Source organism: Meles meles, chromosome 1 (genome assembly GCF_922984935.1).
Source record: "Meles meles chromosome 1, mMelMel3.1 paternal haplotype, whole genome shotgun sequence".
In the NCBI taxonomy this organism is placed as follows: domain Eukaryota; kingdom Metazoa; phylum Chordata; class Mammalia; order Carnivora; family Mustelidae; genus Meles; species Meles meles.
In genome coordinates this window covers 117,674,758-117,695,064 of record NC_060066.1, presented here as the reverse complement: position 1 = coordinate 117,695,064, position 20,307 = coordinate 117,674,758, and the positions used below count along the sequence as shown (strand labels likewise).

Below are 20,307 nucleotides of genomic sequence, written 5' to 3'. Positions count from 1 at the left end.
CCTTAAAATCTCTCTCTATACACACGCACTCCTCCTGTTGGTTCTGTTTTTCTGGAGAATCTAATACATATACAGTTGACCCTTAAACAATGTGAGAGTTAGAGGCACTGACCTACCCCCCAATTGTGCAAAAATCGCCTAACTTTTGACTCCCTAAAAACTTTACAGATGAGCCTACTGTTGATCAGAAGCCTTAGGATAAAATAAACAGTCAATTAACACATATTTTGCATGGTATGTATATTACATTCTGTATTCTTACAGTAAAGTAAGCCAACGAAAATGTTATTAAAAAACCGTAAGGAAGAGAAAATACACTTACAGTACTGCACTCTCTGAAAAGAATCCACATATATGTGGATCTGTGCAGTTCAAACCTGTGTTGTTCAAGGGTCAGCTGTAACAAAAGAAACGAGCCAGTGCCTCTGATGGCTTTACCTGATGATCCTGGAGACAGGGCAGAGGGTCCTGGGGAGGGATTCATGGTGCTTGTAGGCTGTGGGGGTAGGTGACTGCCTGAGATGTATCTACTTAGTAGATTATCTAAACTACTTGAACCAGCATCTTCCAACTAAAAAGAAAGAATGAAATGATAAATTTGCTTTGATTAAAGCAGAGGAGAAGTTATTAATTTCATAGTATAACTGCTTATGTTCAGTTACTAACAAACAGATCATTTGATCAAACTTGGCTTACTTATTGCTTCCTTAGCCTCTCCTGAGGACTCACATAGTTTAAAGTTTTTGTGAACAAAGTTATAATTAATACTTTTCAGCAAATACCTGGGGCAGCTCAAGACAAAACCTAACAATTCACTAAATCCGTCATGCTCTACTATGAAAATAAAATCGCTTTGACACACTGACTCTTGCTTTTTCTCAAAGCTGATGAAGAACCCTATTTGTCAGTATTCTCCTCCATCTGGTCTTCCTCTCTTTACTTCAGCATTCACAGTCCTGCCAGAATCACCACCTGAACAGAAATTTAATCACGTCAGTGCCTAACTTGAAAGCTTTAAAAAGATTTTAGACTCAGGGTGCCTCATCTCAGGGTCCTGGGATCAAGCCCCGCAATGGGCTCTCTGCTCAGCAGGCAGCCTGCTTCCCCCCGCCTTCTGCCTGCCTCTCTGCCTGCTTGTGATCTGTCAAATAAATAAATAAAATATTTTTAAAAATAAAATAAATAAAAAATAAAAAGATTTTAGACTCAGAATAAGGCCCTCAGCCTGGGATGTAATGCCCCTTATAACCTGGGGCAGCCCACAGGAGAACTGAGCCGTTTTCTCACTTACAGGCAAAGTGATAGGTTAAAGCCAGAGGACCAAGCAACCTAAACATCAGTTTCCTCTCTTTAAAACCTCCCACTACACTGAAGGAACTATAAAGATGAAATAGGAAATATTTATGTAAGAAACAGTAAATACTATTTAATTATGAAAATTACCTTAGGAAAAATTTTACACTACTCCGTAAGAGATGGTCAAACTACTCCTAAATAATGCCAATCTTGCGTATGATCTAACTTGTGCCTATCCTTGCCCCTTTTAAGCTTCTCTCCCACTAGAAGCAGATTACCTTTTATGCAAATCTACTTCTTATTCAAGACAGAAAACTGAACACATACATTTACTTCTTGCTCTCCTTTCTTCTCAAAATTACACTGATTTCATGGTTATAAAAACAGGAAAGGATGTCATCAAAGTAGAAACTTTGAAGAAAATTATAGAAATATAGCAAGGTAGAACTGGAGTGATAGAAAAATGATCGAAATAAAGCAGGTCACAATACATCACAGGCAAGGGAGGACTCTCCTGAAAAGTAAGCCTTTCTCATTAAAGCCCTTAAAAACCCTCATGTTAGAAACATAAAGGGCTGAAGGTGATAGCAGGCAGTGGGCTCATTGGGGGCCAATTTAGGTATATCAGGAGTTGTGCCTGTCTGGTGATCACAGCTGTTGGTCAAGAATTCACTTGTAAGCTCTAACTATAGAAGAATTCCTAGCTGCAACTAATCAAGTAGAGGGTTTCTAAAGAGGGGGAGCTCCTAATATGGGCCACAGATGGAAGCTGGAAAATGTCAGACCTGAACACAAAGGAGGAGGGGATGATTTAAAACAGACATGAGGGGCACCTGGGTTGAGCCTCTGCCTTCGGCTCAGGTCATGGTCTCAGGGTCCTGGGATCAAGCCCCGCATCGGGCTCTCTGCCTGCTTCCCCCTCTCTCTCTGCCTGCCTCTCTCCCTCTCTGTCAAATAAATACATAAAATCTTAAAAAAAAAAAAAGACATGAAAGTCCCAGGTTACCTAGAACTCTACCACCACTCCTATACTTTACCCGCAATTTGCATCTCTGGCCAGATAGACAGGCCTAAGGCTAGAAGAGTGGACAGATTCTGAAGAGGCAAACTGGAAGTACATAAAAGGGCCCCCATGACATCACTACAGTCCCCAATAAGGAAATGCTAGCTGACGCATTCACTCCCAGGTTTCACTAGACATGGTTGAAGAGTCAGCATTAATAAAGTTACAAGTCTAACTGGAAAAAAAAAAAGTCTAACTGGAAAAACATTAATTCACTTATTGATTGATTCAATGTTCTCTGAACATATGTTATATAAATAACTTCTATGAATTAAAAAGGAAAAAGACAATCCAGAGAAGAAATACAAATCATCAGTGAACCTAAGAAAAGGCAACCATGCACACAAAGAAATGTAATCAAAAGAAATCAAGAATATTGTTTTACCTATCAGATTGGTAAAGACGGGGAGAAAAGACTGATTCATTTAGTTAGTACTAAGAGCACAGTGCAGAAATGGGTACCCAGTAACATTTAAGTTTACATATGAATATCAGAAATACATAGTTTTCCCAAAACTTCATAATATCCAATACGGTATCCAGATAAATAGTTACTGAGTATGCCAAATACGAAAAATTCTTTATAAAGAATAAACCATTAGAATATATATCTATCGGGCACCTGGGTGGTTCAGTCAGTTAAGCATCCAACTCTTGATTTCGGAAAGGGTCATGATCTCAGGGTCCTGGAATTGAGAGCCTCTGTCAGGCTCTGCGCTTAGTTTGGAGTCTGCTTAAGATTTTCTCTTCCTTTCCCTCTGCTCTCTCCAACCCACTCACACACACTTTCTCTCAATAGTCTTTTAAAAAAAGAACATTACATCTATTATTATAATCTAATCTGAACAGAATCTAATATTCATTTATGTATTCAAAAAGTATTCGGGTTCATCATCTATCACCTCAAGGTATAAATTACAAACATTCATTATCACTATGCTGGAAATGGACAGTAGAGCAAAATAAAAAACAATTTACATTGAGAGAATTCTATTTAGATCAACTTCTAATCCTGGATGGCTGTCATGACTACTATATTAAGATAAATCAACAAATATCCAAAACTGCCTCTGAATTTACTTCTGAGTTGCATTACATAGTTAATGCTACCTTGTCTACTTCCTGTGTAGCCTCCACCAGGTTTCTTCTTACTACACCATGGCAGATAGGAGAGAAAGTAAATGATTCTTAAAGAGAGGACAGGTTTCTTTACCTTTCTGTTCTTGATTCACTTGGTTAACTACTTCCTACTATAGCTGTGCTTTCATGGTAACCACCTCTACTTTTAAAAGTACATGACAGTAACAGGTGTTGGTAAGAATGTGTAGAACTGAAATCCTCACACACTGTTGGTGGGAATGTAAAATGGAGCATCCACTGTGGGAAACAGTTTGGCAGTTCCTCAAAAACTTATACAATATATGACACAGTAATTTCACTCCTAGAAATTTACCACAGAGAACAAATAACCTGTGTTCATACAAAAACTTGTATAAATAAGCTTATAGCATTATTCCTTACCAGCCAAAAAGTGGAAACCCAAATGTCCACAACTGATGAGCCCATGAACAAATGTGGCATATCCATACAATGGAATACTCAGCCATAAAAAGGAATTAAGTACTGATGCAGGCTACAACATGGATGGGCCTACAAAACACTGCTAAGTGAAAGAAGCCAGGCACAAAAGGCCATATATTATATAATTCCACATTTGCAAAATGTCTAGAAGAGGCAAAACCATAGAAACATAAAGTAAATTAATGGTTTCCAGACACTGGGAAAGAGGGAAATATGATTGCTAATGGATAGTCTTTGGGGGTAATAAAAATGTTATAGAAATAGTGGTAATGGTTCATAATCTTGTACATATACTAAAAACATTGAATTGTATATTTTTTAAAAATTGGATTTTCTGGTATCTGAATTATATCTCAGTTTTTAGAAACTACTTTTTTTTTTTAAGATTTTATTTATTTATTTGACAGAGATAGAGATCACAAGTAGGCAGATACAGGCAGAGAGAGAGGAGGAAGCAGGCTCCCTGCGGAGCAGAGAGCCCGATGCGGGGCTTGATCCCAGGACCCTGAGATCATGACCTGAGCCGAAGGCAGCGGCTTAATCCACTGAGCCACCCAGATATCTCAGTTTTTAAAAGTAGGTGATGGGGCGCCTGGGTGGCTCAGTGGGTTAAGCCTCTGCCTTCAGCTCAGGTCATGGTCTTGGGAGTCCTGGGATCGAGCCCTGCATCGGGCTCTCTGCTCAGGGCGGAGCCTGCTTCCCCCACTGCCTCTCTGCCTACTTGTGATCTCTCTCTGTCAAATAAAATAAAATCTTCAATAAAAAAAAAGTAGGTGATAAAAAGCAAAGTCTGATTATGATGCCCAGCTTTTCAAAGATATGTAGCATCTATACTTCTCCATCTGGTCTCTGTCAGAAAGCACCAAACCAAGGTCAAAACAGCCTAGCAAATTATGTTAAATAAGACATTAGCAAACTTCTTTTCCTTTTGAAAGTTTCTTAAGACCTGGAACCAAGTTTTATTTATCTTCTTATTTTCAATCACCAAGGACTTTAGCATACATTAAGTGTTTAGCAAAACTTGAATGATTCTTTTAACACTATACATACCTCTCTCTAGTTGCCCAAAACCTCTCAACACTATACCTTTCCAGGCCTACAATCCTGAACTATCTCCCTACTATCTCTATGGATAGTGGGGAGAAAACCAAACTTGTAATCAGTAGTCTGAGCTTTGAATTCCAACTTTTCCATGTAGTGGGTGACTAGTCACTAACTTTTCTTACTCTCATCCAAAAAATAGGGGTATCACATTATCACAAGATGATTTTACATAAGAAACTGATATACTGCCTGTGAAAATGCTTTGTAAGCTATAAGCTTATGACTTAGAAATTTTATTGTTTAGGGGCGCCTGGGTGGCTCTGTCAGTTAAGCATCTGACTCGATTTCGGCTCAGGTCATGATTCCAGGGTTGTGGGATAGAACCCTGCTTTAGTTTCCATGCCCAGGAGGGAGTCTGTCTGAGATGCTTTCCCTCTGCCCCTCCCCCTGCTCGAGTGTGCACTCTCTCCCTCAAATAAATAAATCTTAAAAATAGAAATTCCAGTTTTTATAGATATATTCTCAAATTTCCCATTCTATATTGTCCAGTCCTTTCAGCACCAATACAACTTCCATTCACTCAGCCAAAAAAGATGTCTCCTAATATTAGGGAAACAATAAGATTTAAAGAATTCACAATGAGCTAGTAATTTTGAAGCAATTTTGAAGTTAAAGAAACATCCTTTAAAACTAACTCTTATAAAATCCATTAAATACATAAAAACATTAAAATGCAATCAAGGGCCCCAGTGTCTTATTAATTTCACTGCTCCTTGCTCCCCTGGTGACCCTTGACTCTGAATAACTCATACAATGCATCTGAGGACGACTCAGTATAACTTCAAAGACTATATTTAAATTTATAAACAAAATGCTGTTTATCAAGTCACTGCCTTGGCTTGATGCGAACAAGCAGTCTGGTGTGCCTACACCTAGTGCCTCAGTGCTTCCACCCACCCTGCCCACAAGCCAATCTACCAACTTGAACAAGTATTTTGACGAGCACAAGGAGTACTGGCATGTCATGTTACCCAGAGAACTTTCCAAACAAGTACCCAAAACCCATTTGATGTCTGAAGGGGAATGGAAGAGACATGGTGTCCAACAGAGTCTAAGTTGGGTTCATTATACAACCCATAAACCAGAATCACCGACTGTTCTCTTAAACAACCTCTTCCAAAATATCAACAAAAATGAAGTATATCCAGGGATCATTAATTAAACCTTTTTCAAATTTACTATATATGTATATGCAAGGTAGTATTCAGTGAATATCTGAAAATGTACAAATCATTCATCCATAACTGTGCCTGAGTTGTATTCTCAGCAATGGAGCTCAGTTAAATGCAACTGGAATTAAGTTACAATAAGGTGGGGGTTTTTTTGGTTTTTTTTTTTTTTAGTAACTTCTATACCCAATGTAGGGCTTTAACTCACAACCTTAAGACCAAGAATTGCAGGGCGCCTGGGTGGCTCAGTGGTTTAAGCCGCTGCCTTCGGCTCAGGTCATGATCTCAGGATCCTGGGATCGAGTCCCGCATCGGGCTCTCTGCTCAGCAGGGAGCCTGCTTCCCTCTCACTCTCTCTGCCTGCCTCTCTGCCTACTTGTGATCTCTGTCTGTCAAATAAAAAAAAATAATAATAAAAATAAAAAATAAAAAAAAAAAGACCAAGAATTGCAATTTCCACTGATGGAGCCAGACAAGTGTTTAAGATAAATTTCTTCTAGTCAGTTTTTCTCTTAATAATAAGTGCCTGTTTGACTTTGCCTATTATTTTTGTATTAAATAGTTTGTATACTGCATCCAAAATAAATAAATAATATATATATTATTTGAGAGCAAGGAAGTGAGCATGTAGCGGGGAGGGGCAGAGGGAGAGTTCCAACCAGGCTTCACGCTCAGCACAGAGCCTGACACGGGACCATGAGTTCACGAACTGAGCCAAAATCAAGAGTCAGTGCTTAACAACGGACCACCCAGGTGCCCCACCACGGGCAGAAAAAATTAAAAAAAAAAAAAGCTTCTTAGGGGTGCCTGGGTGGCTCAGCTGGTTAATCAGCTGCCTTTGGCTCAGGTAATGATCCCAGGGTTCTGGGATCGAGACCTGAATCTGGCTCACTGCTCAGCAGGAAACCTGCTTCCTCTCCCGCTCCCTTTGCTTGTGTTTCTTCTCTCTCACTGTGTCTCTCTTTGTCAAATAAATAAAATCTTAAAATAATAAAAATAAAAATAAAATGCTTTTAATTCAAATGAATTCATGAAATTTCAGAAGGCACTACAAGATATTTTTCTTCAGGAAAATGCTACAGGTGAAAGGGACAGAGGCCTCAGAGGACCTTCACCTTTTTTATCTTCTACTTTTCACCATCACTTTCTCTCTCATTATGCACCACCTCCACCAAAGTGCCTAATTTCTAGACTTTCCAACTTCTTCCTTTCATAGTCCAACCTATTTGCACAAGGGGTACACCATCCCTTTCGGACCTAATGAAGACTGGCAAATACATGACCACATTTTGGTCCTGCATGTCCTCTCTGGATCCAAATTTATAAACCGAGTACTTTGTCTAACACAAGGTTTGTCTGTTGCCAAGTGGCAGAAAGATTAACAAAGCTGGTATCTTAAAACTTTAACATATTAAGGCATGCTGGTTTTAGCATATATAACTTTTAAAAATCAAATATTATACTCTACTCTTTGGAAATTTCAAAACACGCTTCTCCTGAAAAATGAAAGGGGAAAGGAGAAAAGGCGGAGGAAAGGGAAGAGGGAAGAAGGAAGGGAAAGGCAGGGAAGGGAAGGGAAAGAAAGAAAAAAAAAAAAACAAAAAGAAAAGATATACCCTTAGCTCCTTAATTAACATGAGGTTTTAAATCTCTCATTCAACTTAGATACAAACCTGTATGGGTGGAATATCTGGCAGTGATGGAAGGTTTTCAGGATTGGTAACTGAGGGGATTAGCTCTATTGCTGTAACAGATGGGCTGGTGGGACCTCGATTTGCATTTGCCATGGTAGCTGTCGTAGGGCTGGTTGGATTGATTGTGGTGTTGTGCACCGACACAACAGGAAAGGGTCCAGCATGCCCTGGGTTTGAGTGCTGTTAAGAAAAAAAGATGTTATCATGACATGATCTGCCAAGATACCCTAATATGAACTATATCTTCATAACACTTTTTAGTTTAGGGAAGATTCACAAATGTTTGACACCTGTGACTGAGAAACAAAGCAGCAAACACTATCTTAACAATAGCCAAGACACAGAAGCAACTTGTGTCCATGCACAGATGAATGGACAAGGAAGGCATGGTGTGTATGTGGGTCTGTCCACATATAAAATGTATGAGTGTGTTTGTATACAGAGTAGTATTCATTCATGAAAAAACAGGCAATCATTTGCCACAACATGGATGGACCCTGAAAGCATCATGCTAAGTAAAATAAGACAGAGGAAGACAAATACTATATGATCTCATTTATATGTGGAATCTTAAAACAAAGCAATTGCATAGAAAAATAATTCAGATTTGTGGTTTCCAAAGGCAGAGGATGGGAGAAGGGGGAACTGAAAGTGGTCAATGGGAAAAGGTACAAACTTCCATTTGAGATAAAAAGTTCTATGGATGTGACATATACAATACAAGCATAGTTTTAACACCGTTGTATGATATACAGGAAAGCTGTTAAAAGTAAATCCTAGGGGCGCCTGGGTGGCTCAGTGGGGTTAAAGCCTCTGCCTTTAGCTCAGGTCATGATCTCAGGGTCCTGGGATCAAGCCCCGCATCGGGCTCTCTGCTCGGCAGGGAGCCTGTTTCCCCCTCTCTCTGCCTGCCTCTCTGCCTACTTGTGATCTCTGTCAAATAAATAAATCTTTTAAAGAAACAAAACAAAACAAAACAAAAAAGAGCTTGCTACAGTATTTGGGGTTCTAGTGGATTTGTTTATAAGAATGATACAAAGATTTTACTTTATAAAGTCAATATTTACAATGTGCCAGAAAATACGTCCTCAGCAACCATTTAAACTTAAGTTTATAATAGCACTTTAAAATGTCAACTGTAAATGTGAGGGAGTACTTATTTTTCAAGTCTTTCCAGAGGTACTTGGACCTAAAAGCTGAAGGACCACTGCTCTGAGACTGTTTATCCAACTTTAGTATACAGATTAATCTGAGAGTTAAGTAAAAATTTATTATTTCTAAGTATTCTGCCCCTAGAAATTCTGCTTCAGTAACTATGGTTCAAATCTATTTCTGACAATGACCCCTGCCATTCTGATGGTCATTAAAGGATGCTTTGAGAAATATCACTATAACATTATAAAATTAACTTTATTCTTTTATAACTAGAAATCACATGTAAAAGTAGCCTAATTTTATAATCCTAACTTCTATTCGAATATAAGCTGCTATTCAGGCAAAAATTAGAAAACATGTTTCTAAATACATTTATTTTTAAGAATAGGCACATCTATATCCTTAAAAGAAAAATAAGCGAAGAGAAGGAGGGGGATTAAATATTTAAGTAACATATAGCATAGCTCTATTGTTTTCAAAGTCCCTTTTATAGATTAGGTTCCAAATACCGTATAAAAACATTAGAGGAACAATTTCAGGACACTAAGGTTCAAATCTTGACTTTACCAATACCTCTTGTGATTATGGATAAATAAAAAGTCCCTTTGTTTTTTATTTCTGTAAAATGAATTGGTTAGACTAGATTAGAGGTTCTTAACCCACAGTATATAATGAGTTGAATGCCATTAAAGAAGCTCTTAAAATTGAATTCATGTGTATTTTTCTGGGACAAGAAGATACACAGCATCAATCAAATTCTCAAAGGTATCAATGGCCATACAGCACCGTCCCCCAACTGATTAAGAAGCATGATGTCTTTTAGTTTTAAAATTGTATGATTCTTACAAATGTAACTCTAGGCATACTTGTCTTTGGAGGTGTGGCTGCATCATGGAATACTGAGGGCCGCTGTGCCTGGGTATCCCTGGTATTCGGGCAGCATTCTGAGCCAATCTCATCTGATGGGCTTGAAAAGCTCCACAGTTCATGTTGCCTCTTTGCATTGTTTGCACACTGATCAATCTCGGAGGCTACAAAAGGCAGAAATTGCATTTATGTAATAATATTTTTTTATAAATTTACCTTTCAATTATAAAATGTTATGGTAAAAATCAGTCAGGACAGAAGGGCATAAAGTAAAAAGTGTAAGTCACATTCGCCCCATCTCTAGCCCCAATCCCTTCTTCTCAGTATATATGTATGTGTTTGTGTGTGTATTTAAAGCCTATTAACATTAACTTATCCAACCCTGGATTAATGGCTTTGATTTGGATGGGGAAGGGGAAATCAGGAGAGATACAGGGATGCAAATGATTTGAACAAATACCTAAAGAACTTATCAGATTGGGGTGCCTGGGTGGCTCAGTCGGCTAAGCATCTGACTCTTGATTTCAGCTCAGGTTGTGATCTCTAGGTCGTGGGATCAAGCCCTGTGTGGGACTCCGCATTCAGTGTGGCATCTGCTCCAGATTCCCTCTCCCCCAACCCCTTCTTAAATAAGTAGGAAAGTAAGTTAAGAACTTATCAGATCCTAGGCAAAAACTATCTGGCCTTCTGGCCCAAAAACACATGTGAAAAACAAAAAATACCTGGTCTGTTGGAATAAAATCTTTTGCTCCTCCATAGTATTAGTGAGTTAATTTCATTTCCCATGGTAAGTATTTTATTTAACACCTTTTCTTACATCTTCCCCAAATCCCTGCCAAACCCAGAGCAAATATTTAAACTCTAACCATTGAGCTCTGTCCCTGTTAGTAACACTGAAATGTGTAATGCATCCTTACAGGACAGAGTGTAATCTTGAGGCCTTCATAATTTTTGCCAATCATGCCATGATGTAATAATACTCACCTGTTGCTGTAACATCTGTGGGGCTGCTTGTCTAGGGTGCTGCTGTGTTGTTGTTGTGGTTGTTGATACAGGTGCAGGGGGTTGCTGCATTCTCATCTGTTGCAACTGCTGATGTTTCTGTGCATATACTTGCTGTTGCATGTGCTGCAGTCGAAGCTGTGCTAAGTTAATCTGTCCAGGGGTTTTACTAATGTGGTTTGTCCCTGGAGGAACTTGCCCAACTACAACATTAGGAGTATAACCAGGAGCTGGTTTACTCTCTATTACTAGATTACCTGAAGGATTTAAAAAATGAGAATAATTTGCATATAAATGATTAAATCATCTACTTTGTGGATTAGTCACTATCTTTTCCTCTTTCCTTTGACAACTATCAGCACTCAAAACTTCTGACAGTACAGCAGAGATGGGAGCTAGGTTTAAAGATAATAAAAATCAGAAACAGTCCAAAGACAAATAATTGACTTTTGATTCTTCAGAATATTAACTGCCCTTATTCTTTATTTACATTTACACACATGCATAGAAAATTAAAAATCTGAAAGAGATATCTGCAGAAGAGGCCCATTCAGTCAGTCAAAATCAAGTCTCCCAGACTGATTCAAGGATACCCAAGATTGCTAATGCTGACGCCATCTGCCTTTGAATTGCCACAGCCTGCAGGGCAGAGTATGACACTGCTCCAAAACTGTCTACAGAAACATGGAATGTTTTAACCACTTACGTCTCTAAAAATGAACACTTTCCTTGCCTCTCACAAAGCCCACTGTTTTCTAGGAACAAAAAGCAAATTTTAGGAAGGTCTGATATAAGGCAGAGTTGGCAAACGTTTCCTTTAATGCGTCAGATATGTTAGGTCTTGCAGGCCATATAAGATCTATCGTATGTTCTTTTATTTTCATTTGTTTTTACAACCCTTTAAAATATTTGTTTAAAGTTTATTTAAAAAACAAACTTAGCTACCATGCCACACAAAAACTGTTTGCCAATGCCTGATCTAAGGCTATAACCAAATGTTAATATACACAGAGACAACATTTTTACAGAAATTCATCCACCTCTGCTTTTACAACTTCCAATGGTGAGGACCTATGCTGAAAGAGTTTACTCAATCTGCAGACAATTCTAACTGTCGGGAAGTTTTTCGCCTTTGTTGTAAATTGAGCTGTTTGTCTGTCTCCCTGTAACCCTCACCTATGGTCTGCAGGTCCACACTGTGGAGTAACAAGAGTAAAGTGCATTTCTCTTTCATGTGGAAAAGAGCTACTCTTATCTTTCAAACCTTCCTCAGTTATATGACTTTCAGACACATCAGCATCCTGGAAGTCCTTCTCTAGTGGACAATTTGGTACAATTAATATGCAAACTACTAAACATCTAATAAATTCCTCCAGAGAATGAAGCCCCATTTGCTAAGTTTCCGACATGAAATAGTCATTATCAATTTTAAAAGATGTGGAGGAAATGTTAGCAACGATACATATTATTAAAATCTACACATAGGAGATTCTCAACATCCTTATAGATGTCATGAACATAGCTCAAGTGAGTTTCCAATGAGGAACATATTTTCCAAGAAATTTACATGTTAGAGTGAAGCTTTAAGTATTTAAAATTTGCTTGAGATGTTTTCTCCTCCTAATTCACTGTTCCCAGTTACATTCATAAAGCTAATTATTTCTCACCTAAATTGACTACATTCTTTGCCCAGAAGGTGGGATCACAATGGAAACGAATTGCTCCATTAGCAGCAGGCACAGGATCACACCGTGCTTTCAAAATATGGCGCAATTGAAAAGTAATCTTAAAGGGAAAAAATTCACATTAGTCTTAAAAATTATAAGTATCACAAAAACATAAATGATAAAGACATAAAAAGCTCATGTAGCCCCATAATGTCAATCTGAGATGAGATAGTATGTGTTTAAAAGACTAACTATATAAGCAATCAAATGCACATGCTTGAACTTCTGATATTTCTGGTGATAAACTACATTATGATACTAGGTATCTTCAGGTCAGTAAATACTGTATGATTCCAATCATATGCAATTCTAGAAAATAAAAGAAATCAGACTAGTGGTTGCCTAGGGTCAGGAGTAGAGGGGAACAAGGAAACTTTTGTGGTTGGTGGAATTTTTCGGTATCTTAACATGGTGGTGGTTACACTTGCAAAAATACAAAATCTATACTTCATACAAGTGCAGTTCCCTGAAGGAAATATCTTAATAAAGTCAACTTAAAGACCATAAATATACTATACTATGTGTCTCACCAGTCGCTTGCTGTACAGTAGTGCTGTGCTGCTGCCACTCGCAATTGCCCAGTTCGTAAAGTTCATAACGTGCTTCACCTGCCGGGAAAGGCCTGTGATGTCATTCTGCTGCTGCAGTAACTTCATCTGTCTTTCTTTTGTAACGTTCTGAAACAAAACAAGAATTCAATGAAAAATTCTATGTGAAAAATTCAATTCACAATTTTTATTGCAAATGAACAGAATACCTACATTACTTTTTAAAATTAGGATAAGCTGACAACCAGCTCATTATTTAATGAGACTCTGATTAAAAAAAAAAAAATTCACTAACAAAAGCAGACCTGAAACTTAACTTCTCTAAGCTAACAAGGGACATTCCATATACAGATATTAATGTTAGTTGATGTCTCTCTTTTCCTTCAGAAGTAAAAATGTCCTTATTAAAAACAGTATCTATTAGGCTGATGCAATACACAGAATCTATGGCATAATGAGCTGACCTTTAGAAATACGATACACTCAACTCTGTACTTTTCAGACCAAAGAAAATTTTGTATTGCAAGTGCCATCTACTGGTGCACCATGAAGCTGGAGTTAAAATCTCTTCCTTTAAATACTTAAGACAAAATGAGAAACTAAATTCGAAAGTTCTAAGAGCAGAGTTAGCGAAACTTTTAAAACGACAAAAGTTCAAAAAAGAACAAGAAAGTCAGTAAGAGTTGAAGGACCAGTTCGGAGGGAAAATGCTGCAAAGTAAAGTTAAACTATCTGGGAACGAAACTCCTAGAAGCAACAGGAGATGTTCTATATACACTTTGACATTTGGCATGCCAAACAACCTATCTACTTGGTACTTAGCCTTTTCTTAATGCCTCAAGTTGATTTACTGGACAAATTTTTTTCCCTAAGAAAACAAATTGCTCATTTTGTAATGTAAAACAGGTGACAAAAGTATTCAACGATAGAAGCTTGATTCAAAACTTCCCTGGAAATTATCCCTTTTATAAAGCTTAGGAAAACCTCAATTTTACAAAGTTTAAGAACGTATTACACTAGGAAACATCTATTGTTTAAATTCAGCATGTTAGGAGTATGTGGCAGATTTATCACTTGGTATTTCTGTATATTTTAGTATTAAGAGGCATCTTTTCACTCAAAAATTCTTGAAATAGTTTAAGAACATTATTTTAGACCTATACTTAAAATGTACTTGCAGTAACTTAAAAGGCTATCAAAAACAGTTGCTGCTCAATACTCTCCATTCACAGTCCTTTTGAAAACAAAAATCTAACAGTTAAATGCATCAGCTGGATGTACAATAGGAAAGAGACCTCCAACTTTAACAGTATGTGTGAGTACTTTTAATCTCACAACTATGTCTCAATAAAAAAAAATGTATTTCAAAAGACAAAATTCAGAAATAACACTGCCAACATAATTTCTTTCATTTCTATGTAACTATGTGTCTAATATTTCTACAATGGTCTATGAAGGAATGAAACAGACAAAAAAAAACTACTGTGGAAATTTGAGGTTAATAGTAATGGAAGGAAAAAAACCAAATACATAGTTTAAATTGCTACCATTTAATGGTGCAGAAAACACAACCCTGTATCTAAGCCTACTACAGAGCACCAAATTTTGAAAACCAATCAACTCTGGTCAGTAGAGGGGACGCTTTGTTTAAAACTTAATTTGGATTTCACAAATTGACTGGATTCTTATCTAAAAATTTGTATCTACATATTAATCTCAAAATATGCAACACAAAAACAGCACAACAAAATTATCATTAAGTTTAAAGTTTATAAATTTCAAAATGAGCACCATTTTTAGCAAAATGTAGAATATTTTTAAAAGAAAAGTGAAATACACAAAGGATATACATTCACATGTAAAAATTAAATTGAGGCCCTATCTCGGGGAAGGGGAAGATGTAGCAGGTTGGCATTGTCTTTGTTTACAGAACATTTTAGTAATAATTCTTTCATTCCTAAGAGGACAACCTTATCTCCTAATTTATGCAGCTAAAATCAGTATTATTAAATTGGACTACAAATTAACTAACTCAATAAAGCTCTACTTTCTAATAGAAAATGAAATTTTAAAAAATGTTTTTAACTTTCTTTACTTCCATGCCCCCCCCCAACCACTCTAAAAGAGCTTTCAATAAACATTAAAAACAGCTAAAGAGCAACAGAAGCAGTTTTTGTTTTATTTTGGCTTTGAACCGTACCTCTAGCTGCTGTAAGAGAGATTTTCCTTTCTTATTAATTTCATTGATAAGGGTGAAAATGGCCACTTTAATTTCCTGTTCTACTCGTTTGTTAGTCTCATTTACTTCTTTTATCCTGAATAAGAGAAATGCATCATTAGGTTATTTATCCTATGTCTCTGAATCATCAACTGTTACAGAAATTCATCCAACTGGGCACTTAAAGCGAGTAATTAAAATTAAACCTTTGTCAAAATGTACAACTTATGTTTCGGTAGACCTGAGCACTCAATTTGGTCCAAACAAGTTATTTATACAAAGAAGGAATACGTAGTATTTTTAGATTAAATTTATAAAGGCCAGTTTATTAGTCTAGATGGCAATCTCCTTTAGTTTCTATGACATGAATGTGATATATAAACATCTGACATCAGCAATTGCTGTCTAGTGTCGAATCTGGCATGTTGGATCTACTAAACACTTTTTAAGAACAATGTGCAAAAGAACAATGTTGCAAACAGTAATTATCGGTTGGAGTAATAGGAATTAAGCTTTGAAGCATTTATTTTCTCCTATAACTTAATCACTTCAAATGTGGGTTCTGATACATGCTCCCCCCATCATAGGTTCTTCCCAAAACAGTTTTCCTACTGTACAGAATTAAGGGTATAAAACAACTTCAATCCATTTACAAAATGTGCCAGATGTTTTAGAATAGGTATAAGCTCCCATTTTGGTCATGAAAGATTTAGTTGTAGATATGAAATAGCTAATGACCTATTTCATGGAGTGGGGGAGAGGGATCCCACCAATATAAATACATAAAATGTTAAACAATCAAAGAAAGTAGCCTTCAACTTTTATACATTCTACTTCTTTACAAACTATTTCCCATACTTTCAACCTCTAAAACATCTTTTATTTTCCCAATTCAAATTTGAGTAACTTTAATATAGTCTGAGTAATTATAATGTAATTTTCCCTCCTTTGTCTACAGATCAGTGCTTGTTTGGGCACTTATTTGAAAATTTTATTCAATTCTGTCCTTATCTTACTAAAGTAAGTGGAAGATGTCTTTTTAAAAATAAGAGTGCTAATTACTATTGATAATGTAGGATTGCAACTTAAAATGATTCAGCCAAAGACTAAAATCATTGAACATGCTAAAAGCAGAGAACTGTTAGCCATAGTCAAATCCTCATTAGATTCAAGCAGGTCTATATGTGTTCAATTGTGAAGAAATAAATCAATGTACATTTAAAAAATGGAGACACATCATAAAAGAGTATCTAAAGGGAAGTATTACTGGAGATTTCAATACTTTAAAGTAAATCTGGAGATGAAATCATTAGTCTCCCCAACCCTCTGTAATTTTGTAACACATAAATCTCTTGTTCTACTTATCTACACAGATTCAGAAACACATATGCAAAATATGTACAAAATATCTGTATAAAAATATGGGACTGCCGTATGAATAATCAACTCACTATCTTTCTCTGAAAAGGACATTCATCTATTATTTATGAGAAGACAGCTACCACCCTCTCCAGTATCACCCACAACACAGCAGAATCACTAAAACATGCTGACATTTTCATAACAATTAACCATCCATAAACAGTGTATGCAATATATTACTGTAGGGATATAAAGTTGACCCTTGGGCAAAGGTTACGAGCACCTACCCCCATGAAGTAAAAAATTCACGTATACCTTTTGACTCTCCAAAAGCTTTAGCTAATAGCCTACTGCTGACCAAAAGCCTTACTGCTAACATATAGAGTTTAATCAGCTTAACATGTTTTATGTTATATGTATTACATATTATAATCTTACAATCAAGTTAGCTAGAGAAAAGAAAATGTTATATTTATTGAAAAAATCTGCATAAGTGGACCCTTGCAATTCAAATCCATGTTATTCTAGATCTATACCCTCAGCGTAGCCTTTATTTTCTTTTGGTATCACTTCTTAAGATGAAAGTTCTACTACCTTATAGTCTAATATATAATATATTATTCATTCATCAATTTAATACCTTTGAATATTGTCATTTTTTATCATTTTAATCATCAAAAATTAACTTAAATATTCTAGAAGTACCTAAAAGTCTCATTATTTGTGAAACTGAAAAACAACTTATTAACCCTATTCATACCCTCAGGAATATACAGATTTTAATTATACCAGCTTCAGGCGTTCATCTTACAGATGAACATCTCATCATACATCTCATCATACAGAGTCCTCACCTTGTTAATGTACTCATTTATGGAACTTACTCCAACTTGACTTATCAATAAATTTAGTTCATTTAGAAATGAATCTGAATAAAATTTTTTTAAATGCTGATGGTATTACTGATAAAAATAATACCAATAGTTAAAATGTGAGGGCTTACTATATACCACAAACTTAAAATACTTATAATACTTCTTATAATACTTATACTACTACTTATAATACTACTACTTCTTATAATACTACTACTAAGAGAAGTAGTATTTTTAATTCTTGCTTTACAGATGGGAAAGTAAATTTATCCACCATTCTTTTCATACTCTCTCCTATACACACTGTCTTCCAGAGTTAAAATTTGTAATTCAACTCTCCATGTATTAATTGCTTTTTCCACAGTAACTTAAGGCTTTACAAAGTTGAGTTTTGTTGATTATAAAGTGATCAAAGATATATCTTAAGAGGATTCAAAATTCTGGTGAATTAAATCTTACTTAACAAGTATTATAATCCATACTCAAACTTTTATCATTTACCCTTCCAAAAATATGTTTTCTATGTACACTTAGTATGTAAACTGACCTACTATGTTTAATAATTCTTTAAGTGAAATTATGATTTTAAGGCAACACACTTACCTATTCTGCACCTGAGTAGCTGCAAAATGAACATAATTCTTCTTCTCAAGAAGCTTAGCCAGTAGATTCTCAATTGCACCTTTCTGGTTTTGAAATGCTTCTTCCAAAAACTGGTATCTTAAAACAGAAAAAAAAACTACATTTAGAACAAAATTTATTATTAAAATCCTTAAAATGAATTGCTACATGACTCAAACTTACGACCTTACTGAAATGATCAATATTCTATGCTGCCCTCACATACCTTACCTCGACAGCAACTTTTTTTTTTTTTTTTTTTTTTAAAGATTTTATTTATTTATTTGACAGATAGAGATCACAAGTAGAGAGGCAGGCAGAGAGAGAGAGAGAGGAGGAAGCAGGCTCCCCGCCAAGGAGCCCGATGCGGGGCTCGATCCCGGACCCTGGGATCATGACCTGAGCGAAAGGCAGAGGCTTTAACCCACTGAGCCACCCAGGCGCCCCTCGACAGCAACTTTTAACTACAAATCCCTTCCCTTCTGATTCAAGCCTGAGAAGCCATTTGGTAAGACAAAAAAAATTAACTTAAGAACTGTTCAAATGCTCTTATGTTAGAATTTTGATTCAGAATTACATTTTTTAAAAATCCAAATACTGGAATAAGTTGTATACATTTTAAATCATAAAATATAACATTATAGAAATAATTTCAAAAGTGGGGAAACTACCCATAGTTTTTTTTTTTAAAGATTTTTTTTTTTTTTTTTTTTTTATTTATTTGACACAGAGAGAGATCACAAGGAGACAGACAGGCAGGCAGAGAGAGAGGAGGAAGCAGGCTCCCTGCGGAGCAGAGAGCCCGATGTGGGGCTCGATCCCAGGACCCTGAGATCATGACCTGAGCCGAAGGCAGCGGCTTAATCCACTGAGCCACCCAGGCGCCCCTACCCATAGTTTTAAAATAATAAAACCACTACTACTACTACTGTGATATATATTCCTGGGGCTTTTTATTATGTATTTTAAAATACAAGTATATATAATGTATGTGCAATTTTACATCTGACTTTTATCTCATCTTTACAATCACCACTTGAAATAATTTTTCAGTTTCCATACTATGTAGTCAAATTTTTCCAAAAGAGTTGAACCAATTAAAAATCACCGACACTAGTTTTATTGTAGCTTTGTCAACATGAATGGTGTCTGTTATTATTTCCTAATATTATTGTGCAAAATTTTATACTTAATAGTAAAGACTACAGTTTTTTGGCTACTAGGAAGGTAGAATGGTTTTCTTTCCTATTTTTATTTCCTTTGTGTGAGTTGCACATTAAGTCGACAAATATTTCTGGGATTCTTCTGTATGCTAGAGATACATGAGTAAATAAATCCATTACTGTTCATATTCTTATAATAGGCACACATATGAAATGATACTATACTGTGATAAGAACTGTAATGGAGGGGCGTCTGGGTGGCTCAGTCTGTTAAGTGTCTGCCTTTGACTCAGGTCATAATATCAGGAGTCCTGGGATTGAGCCCCACATCGGGCTCCCTGCTCTGCCTGCTTCTTCCTCTGCAAGCTGCTCCCTATGCTCTCTCCCCCTCCTTCTCTCTTAGATAAATAAATAAAATATTTTCAAAGAAAGGAACTATAATGGAGATATATATAGTCTTAACAAGAACACAACCTTAATACCAAGGAAAGCTTCACAGTAAAGTGGGAATAGTATTATCATATGCTAAATACAGAGACATATTTAAGGAACTACAAAGACTTCAATTTAGCCAAAGAAAGGCAGGCAAAGGTCAGAATATGAGGTAGTAATTAATAAAATCCAGAATCAGGCTGTGAAGGGCTGGGTGTACCATGCTAATGTTTGGATTTTATCTTCTTAGTAATGGAAAACCCTTGAAAAATTCTAACCAAGATAATCAGATTTATGCTCCAGGAAAATCACCAGACAGAAATATAAAAGACAAAATCCGAAGAAGAGACAACAGGATGACCAGCTACAACTCTATGACAGTAGCTCAGATAAGGTATCAGAATATAATACTCGCTGGCACAGCTGCACA

General features: G+C 36.3%; 1 protein-coding gene across 3 annotated transcripts in view; it reads right to left on the bottom strand.

Annotated features, from left to right (window-relative positions):
- The window catches only part of TRIM33 (tripartite motif containing 33), a 130,331-nt gene that overhangs the window by 24,353 nt on the left and 85,671 nt on the right, over positions 1–20,307 (bottom strand). For all 3 annotated transcript variants that reach the window (XM_046006948.1, XM_046006946.1, XM_046006947.1), the window contains exons 5-12: positions 18,265–18,381; positions 15,407–15,521; positions 13,189–13,335; positions 12,599–12,716; positions 10,914–11,188; positions 9,929–10,093; positions 7,887–8,087; positions 439–571 (exon numbers count right to left, since the gene is read on the bottom strand). In XM_046006948.1, coding sequence (XP_045862904.1) covers positions 439–571; positions 7,887–8,087; positions 9,929–10,093; positions 10,914–11,188; positions 12,599–12,716; positions 13,189–13,335; positions 15,407–15,521; positions 18,265–18,381 — 1,271 coding nt within the window. The remainder of the gene's footprint in view (positions 1–438; positions 572–7,886; positions 8,088–9,928; positions 10,094–10,913; positions 11,189–12,598; positions 12,717–13,188; positions 13,336–15,406; positions 15,522–18,264; positions 18,382–20,307) is intronic.